Below are 8,217 nucleotides of genomic sequence, written 5' to 3' on the forward strand. Positions count from 1 at the left end.
ATAGCCTCTGAGGCACACAGCCCTATCCAAGCACAGTGATGCCTCAGTGGCACTTGTGTAATCCTGTGACCTTCAGAGCCTCTGAACATGTTAAATCCAAAGAAATTTGGTAAGCATATTTGGTGCTGATTTGCAATGGAAAGTGCATTCCAGATTTCATTCAATGACATTCATCCAGCTATATCTTTTGTCAGAGAAATCAGCTGTACAAACGTACACATATAGGGAGTAAGTATTCTCAGTACATAGTTGTTTTTCATGTAAGTCAATATGTCAGGGTGGAGTGTTTTGCAGTAGTTTCACTGTGATTGTCAATATGGAGGTAAAAATAAAAGGATTGTTGGAATAGAGAGGAAAAATAAGGCTCTGACTGCATGATATGTGTCAAATTCTGCCTTTCATTTTGCTTTTTGTTCCCTTTTACAAGGGAATGTAAAGTACTGAAAAGGTAAGCGTACGCATTCATATAACCCTACACTTCTCTTAATGAAAACGTAATCCTTTTTCATGCAAAACCTCCATCGAAACCTCATATTTAAATGCACCAAAGGCACGTAGGAGTAATTCCGGAATCCGGTCATAAGACTTTCAACTTAAATTTCTTCTTTGTTGCAAGCCCCTAAAGAATGAAAAAAATGCTGTTTTCTGCATGCTTTCATGTTGTCATCTTTCTCTCAACAATAGCTATTCCCTTTCTCTTGAAACAAATTACCAGTGCAACACTTGAAACAGACTTTTCACCACTTCTTCTGTCAACCATCATGTTCTCAAAAGAGAAATAATAGATCTGGAAGCTTGTTTGCACCAGTACACAATGAGAGAGAAAAGATAAAAAAAACAAAACAAAACAAAACAAACAAAAAAAAAAAAACACTGAAATGATTATTTAGTCTCAGGGAAAAAGAAATCAACTGAGCATTTAATAAATTGCCTAAACTTCACTGATTGGAAGTAAATCAAATAATTTTGTTGTTATTCAGCACTTCTTTCAACAGGTGAATAAAAAGGCGGGTAAAAAGAGTTTATATTCACTAATAAATGGATGGTTCTTGAAGAATCCTTTTACTATCAACAGCGTCTAGCTCAATACCGGAAAGGAAATGGTGAACCTTCAGATGTCAAGATATATGGAATTTGACTCTGTTGTCACCTCTATTTCATGATATTCTTCAAAAAATTTCATTAATGTGCTCTAAAATATAAAATAATGTAGCAAAAAACAATTCCAAATTGCATGTAGGCACACACAAAAGTTGATTCAGAGATGCAACAGAAATATTTTTTGCATTCAGTCTAAACAACAGAATTGGAAGTTTGAATTGCAGTTGCATACTTGAAATAATGCCTATGAGCTACTGTTCATAAACTAATCTTGGGCTGAATTGAGACCATACAATATAATTCGTAGAAAAGCAAAACTTACGAAAGTGATAATTTGTTTGCAGACAGCTTGAGACAGGAGGAAAAAGGTCTAAATTTAACATTGTTCACTGGGACTAGTTCACTCTGTGCTTCTCTTAATTTAGGTGGAGAAAAGCAAATAATAGACAGTATGTACAATACAACAGACGGCTCAGCAGAGGAACATGAAATGAAAATTAAATATCTGTAATTTGTTTGTGCTCAGCAGTTGGTGGTTATCCAACTTTCTAATTATCAACATAAAATTAGAGTTCTGTGTTCAGAATCCAGATTTGTTATCCCAGCGTGACCGGGATGACTGTTCCTTGAGCCGTTTCACCGGATGTTAAAAAAAGTGTTTTCTCATTATGCTGGGGATTTTGTTACATAGTTTTGTCCCACACCCCCTAAAATTAAAGGAAATTGAAAGCAGTAAGCCCTGCAGATGGCTCAGCAAATGCACTTGCTGGTGGCTGTTGATATCTGGCAAAGATTATGTATTTGTCAGATACCTGGTGTGAGTCAGATACAGAAAGGGATGCAAAATAGGTTTATAATGCCTAATTTGTCACCCGAGCATTTGTTTACAGATACCTAATAGAAATATTCTTCTCAGTTTCTCACGTTGTGGGGTAATAGTCAGATTCTCTTTTCTGTCTGCAAGAGAGTGGGATTTTTTTCTTTTATATTTATGACAAGTCTGTGAACCTGAATACAGTAATGATTGGTTCCCCCGCACTATATCTATAGTTCTATCAGCTGTTCATGTCTCTACAATATTTTGCATCCTTCTTTTTGATGCAGTCTGCCAATGCAGTAATGGAAATGAAGGCCTAAGTATATATAAATATATGTAATAAAAAATTCTTATTAAACAAAGATATACATTCTGAAACAAATGTATTAAATCCCATGTTTGGTGGGCAGTTCTAAAGTAACATGAGTGTCAGATCTCACAATGTCCCCAAACAGCATAATCCAGTCAGCAAAATCCCTTGTCCAGGTATGACCAACACCAGCAGGAGTCCTTTGCCAACACAGCCTCAGAGGTTTGCAGAGGCAGAAGAATTCAATCAGCAAAACAACTTCCTTTGCTGGTATAAGCTCTTTTCCCTACTCCAAGGAGCTCTGCTATTTCAGTTGTGCGGCTACTCCTATGGAGGTGGAGCATTTGTGGAAATATGAGTGCAAGCAGCAGTGAAGGTGTTAAGAGCAAGTACCAGTCATATTAATAGCAGCTGAAAACTGTAGTTTTTAAGACCTGAGTTAGGTATGTTTGGAGAATGAGGTTCGTATTTAGCAGCACTATCTTTTACTATGCCTTTGTTGTTTTCCCCTCTTTGGTAATGGTTCAGAGCTTCAGGCTTAATTCTATATGATTACTGTTCAAGTCAATGGGAGTTTTCCGTTGACCTGGATAGCAACAAAGTCAAACTCTTGATTTCTAATTAGAAAATACTGGTTGTAAACTGGAAGAACAAGGCCGGAGGCAAATGGGAAGGAAAACAGGGACTCATGAATTAAATGCAGTTTACTAAGTTGTATGAAGTATTAAAGTACACCATGTTGTTATTCCCTTACAGAACAGAGACAATCATAATTGCTAATTGGTGTCAGTCAGAACCATCCAACGCTTAGAAAGAAAATTAATATTTGGGCTACTTCATGTAGCTTGGGAGCTTACATTTTTGTTCATAGCCTGTTCTACGTTCATACTGTTCCACAGCAAAACTGATCATGAATACACTGTTGTTTCCTCTGAATGTCCATGCCGTGTCACACTGACTATGATTCACAAGCAAGAAATTAAGTATAAAACAATGCCAGATTTTATACAGTTCCTCTTAAGGTGACAACTGTGTTTATGAACAAAAACTAGTCACAAAGCAATAAAAGATAGCTGGTTATAGTATGTGTTATTTATGATCACCTCTTCTAACATTGAGCAGTTATGGGGTAGGGGATGTGGGAAAGGAATTTTAATTTGTATCTGTGACTTGTTCATTAAAGCAATTTCACAAAACACCCTATGCATCTATAGGTTTTTATTTTAACTCTCTGGAGCATTAGACACATTCACTGTTTTTTATGCAATAACAATTTTCTCTTTTTAAAATATTTCTAAGGAAACTTTTTTTTCCAAAATACTTTTGGGTAGCAGTGCTTCTTCTGCAGATTGATCCCAGTCACAATTTCTAACAAGTCTAGTTATCACAGATCATGAATTTTCTTGAAGATCTTTGAATAGGAGACCTGCTGGAGGAATTTCATGAACATACAGTTCAAAAACATGAAGTCATTTATTTCAACAATCAAATATGTATTTACTTCAAGGTTTTCTCTGTTTCTGGTAATCATTTCAGCACCTGAAGCGACATTCATTATTTCTCTAAGTTGCATTAATATTTTTGAAGCATCTTGACTTTTCTGTAGAAATTCTTGAGTCCGGTCAGTTGACCCAGACACAAAATAATTATTTGTATTAATGTGTTGAAGGATATTTAACGGAAGAAAGATAAATAGCAAGGCTATAAGCTTGAATTATGTTGTTTATATTATTTGTGTAGAAGTGTGTTGTGTCTGCTTTTTGAAACTTTTAAATCATTATTTCTAGCTCATAGTGTGCCACAGAAGAAGTAATTCTTATTCAGTGTTCTTGCACAATACAACTCAGTCAAATAGGGGAGATGAAAATAGAAAAAAAATGTCTTCTGACAGTTGCTATAGTGATGCTTAGTTATTCTTTTAGCATGAATTGAACTTCAAATATTTTGAATGCTGCTGCTTCTCTTTGGAAGCCTATGGATATAGATTCATTTTAAATAGCATAGTATACATAAGAGTTTTAAAACACAGTATATAGTAAAACTTTGACTTATTTTATGTGGGAAGACAATTACTTATTTTTAAATGGTCTAAAATCCAGGTGAAAGTCTGAGTTGTGTGGACTTTTTTTTCTGTGCAAAGATACTTTTGTTTGTTGGAATATATCCTACAACACACATGGGCAGTCACACACCGTTAGAAAATGTCTTTATTTCTTTCTCTTAAGGTGTGGAACAATTCACATGTCTGAAAAGCACGCCGGTCTGTCTTAGTGGTAGAAATTAAATATTCTTTTCACAGCTGCGTGTACCTCCCCCTTTTGAAAATTTACTGTTTCAAACAATGTTAATGTAGAAATCAGAGCTTGAGCCCCTTTGGGAATTTTTGATTTCACAGCAGATATCATCTTACTATAAAACATTTTCCAGAAAGGGAGGGAAAATACATATTCCTTCAGCAAGAACTTGAATGTTTCAGTTAGCTTTTGATTGCTTTTAGAACTAACCAGATAAAGACCAGTTTATTTGCAATAGAGAACCCTTATCACGTAAATGTTAAACATGTGAGCAGTCCCATTAACTCTCTTAAGATGGGGCCTGTCCCCAGGAGCAGCAGGCATGCTCCTTCACCTGCAGCTCAGCAACTGCTTAATCACCATGTCATTCCCTGTGGGATCCAAACAGGATTCCAATAAGAAAGGATTTGCCATTTCAAACTTGCAATTTCTTAATTTCATACCAACATTTAAATAGGATTTTATTTTTGTACTGTGCACACAGTTTGTTCGGGTTCTTAATGTGGGGTTTGGGTTTTTTTTAACGTTACTTTTGTTTGCATAAATCTTGTTGAGTATTTCCCCTCCTTTTCACACAGATCAGAAATTAGGTCTGTAATGCAACTTAAAACAGATTTGGGTTATTTAAAACATGAAAATGAATACATTCCCAGCAATACATAAATCTTACTTAACACTTTCTCTTAATAGTCCCTTTCAAAATGTATGTGTGGAAACTTTCTAAAGCCCCAACAGCCTTTCTGTATGAAAAAGCGGACAGAGCTCTAGATCAAAGCGGCATTTTCATTATTCAATCTGTTCTCCCGGCTCCCAGAGCGTGGAAGGAGAACACCATGAGAAGGCGGTGGAGCTGCTGAAGGCGGCTAAGGACAGCGTCAAGCTGGTGGTACGCTACACTCCCAAGGTGCTGGAGGAGATGGAGGCTCGCTTCGAAAAACTGAGAACAGCGCGGCGCCGGCAACAGCAGCAATTGCTCATTCAGCAGCAGCAACAGCAGCAAACTACACAGCAAAACCATATGTCGTAGGTGAGAGGATTCATTGGTCTTCCCTAAAGCCCGCTGACGGCACCCTGCCTGGGCCAGCAGCTCCCGGGGGTCCAGGGGTCCGTCAGGGCTGGGCCTGGCGCCAGGGCCCAGCCCCAGCCAGGAGCTGGGCAGCCAGGGGTCACCAGCGCAGCCCCAGCCCCGGGCATCGGGCACCTCCCTGGGGAGGGGGACAGGCTGGGATGTGGGCCCATGGGTGGGCCCGGCTCGGTGGGGCCCATGGCCGGGGGGGGCAGGGCTGTGGGGAGCTGGGGACTGGCCCTGCTGCAGCATTGCTGGGGCAGGGGCTGACGCCCTGGGGGGTGACATGGGGTCCTGGGCCGTGTACAGGGTCGAGGGAGCCCCGAGGAGCTGACGTCGTGTCCTAGGCCGTGGGCAGGGTGGGGGGAGCCCCGGGAGGGGGGGTCAGGGGGGGTCAGGAGGCTGGAGGTACCCTCTGGGCCCTGGCAAGCACTTACTGCGGTGAGGATGAGGAGAGCTCATTCTTGGGTATGTTCCTACATGATCAGTCCCCATAAAAATGCATTTTGAAAATAGGTGAAAGGCTTTAATAAGTTCTGGAGCAAATTTCCCGAAATCAATAGCCACTGTGCAGCTCCAGCTTACCTGCAAGCAAGACTGCATAAGAAGTCTGGAGTTACTGGGAACATTTTTTAATTAAAAACCACAGCATATATGACAAGTAAGAATATGCTACCAGATGCAGAAACAGTTCAATGTATTTTCAACTAGTCAGTTACCACTCTGCAACAGAACATCGAGATTTGTTGCTGGTACATGAAGAAAAGTCTTCCTAGTCCCTTCCCTGCTACAGGGAACCCAAACTTCACTCTGTGGTTACTCTACAGGGAACCTACAAGCGGTTGCTTCTCATCTCCAGTTTGGTAGAAAGTGTTTCATTCACTCTTGAGTGGCATTCAATATTACAATAGCTTCTGAGAGGCTTGCAAGTTTCCCAGTATAGTGAAGACACATGGTATGTGAGGTACAGAGGTTCTCCATATATGCAGTTTTTCTGAAATTGGTGAAAGTTTGTGACATGAATACATTCATAGGTATGCTTCATTCGCCCAAATGAAATCAAGTAGGAAGTGTGTCCCAATGACTTACATCCCAATCCTCCACATCTCATACCAGGTGTTCCCAAAACAGGATATTTGTGCCAGTAAGAGTCTATGACTCAGAAAGCCCCCAAAGTCAGAAACCCAAGATGGTTTCGTCATTATCAATGTTGACACTGACCTGTGTTGATATTTAGGGGAAAACACCCACCTTGTAGACCCCCTGTCCTGTGACCACCAAAATTTCAGCTTTGTTGATGCAAACAAAGTCTCTGAGTGGGATCTGAATCCCACCTCAGGGCCTCAACTCAGGCAGGAGGTATAAACAGTAGTATTTCATGAAGTAAGTTTTGGGTTTCTGTGTGAAATATGGCCATTGCAGGAGACAAACACACAAACAGCACAGTCTCATGTGAAGTTTTTCATTTTTTCAGTTACCTAAATCGTTTCAGTAGCAAGGAAGGTATTTTTACTGATTTTAAATTTTTCTTTAGACTGGAAGGGAAGAAAGGCAGGCAGAAACAACCAGCAACTTAATTCCCCAATTATTTGTGCTTGCTCTGAGAAATATGTTTCTTTAATTATAGGTTATTCTCAAGGAAAAAAAAGCTTCGATCAAGATTTCAGTAATCAAGCAACCGGAGCTGTACTTCAGTATTCCAGCAAAAGGAAACAACTACAGGAACACGAAACAGAATTCATCTGGAGAATGTGCAGTACAAGAATAATGTAGTTAAGACAGCCATAGGGAAAGTACCTTCATGATAAGCCTTTTCAGCACATGGCAGTCACAGATACATAGTATTTCTGTGACTCTATTCCTAATGAGAACAGTATGATAGGTAAACCCTATGAAACAGAGAAGTCCAGGGCTTCCAAATAATTCTGTTTGATCTGATCTTGCACTCCTTACTCTGACAAATTGGCCAGTTGGCTTTGTCTAGTCAGTGGAAGTTCTAAGGAGATCAAGATTGGCTGCTTTGGGGGACAGAATCTTTCTCTGCAGCTATCTCCAGAAACAAACAACTACATCAGTTCAAAATTTTGCCACAGACATCAAACTCATACACCACGCTTCATAGCCACTTTGTACTATATATTGTAGAGCTGGTTTAACCTAACTTCCTGTTTATAATTTTCAATTTTCCCTCTGGAAATAGCAATTTACTATATTTATAAAGTATTCCATTTGTAGAAGCAATTGGCTTTTTACTCTTGGTGTTTCCATATATTTTATTATGCATCAACAGAGTGAGAAAGTTTTAGGCCAATTTTAATTTTATTAGTAGTAAAGTTAGGGAATCCTAGAACTGTATTTTTAAACGTAGGTATTGCTTGTATCTATTATAGTTACTATTCAGAAATCTATAACTGGATATATTATATATTTATTCCATAAAATATATATTGTCTGAATGTACCTATTAGAGAAGTAGGGTCTTTGCTTAGCATGTATTGCAAATGTAGTAAGCTAATGTTAGCAAAAGACCAAGCTTTGTTTGGCAGATATTACTGTGATAGCATAATCTCAGCTTTTCTGTATTCTTTAATTTATTTTCCAGTCTAATGTTAATATATTTTAGAGAGGA

The 8,217-nt window shown here is 38.9% G+C and overlaps 1 protein-coding gene across 1 annotated transcript in view; it reads left to right on the forward strand.

Annotated features, from left to right (window-relative positions):
* LIN7A (lin-7 cell polarity scaffold A) overlaps nucleotides 1-7,258 on the forward strand; it is a 45,133-nt gene extending 37,875 nt beyond the window's left edge. The window contains exons 5-6 of the mRNA XM_086471402.1: nucleotides 5,337-5,545; nucleotides 7,216-7,258. Coding sequence (XP_086327528.1) covers nucleotides 5,337-5,545; nucleotides 7,216-7,258 — 252 coding nt within the window. The remainder of the gene's footprint in view (nucleotides 1-5,336; nucleotides 5,546-7,215) is intronic.
* Nucleotides 7,259-8,217: the final 959 nt, after the last annotated feature.

The sequence above is a fragment of the Leptosomus discolor genome, chromosome 1, assembly GCF_034619465.1.
Source record: "Leptosomus discolor isolate bLepDis1 chromosome 1, bLepDis1.hap2, whole genome shotgun sequence".
Taxonomy (NCBI): Eukaryota; Metazoa; Chordata; class Aves; order Leptosomiformes; family Leptosomidae; genus Leptosomus; species Leptosomus discolor.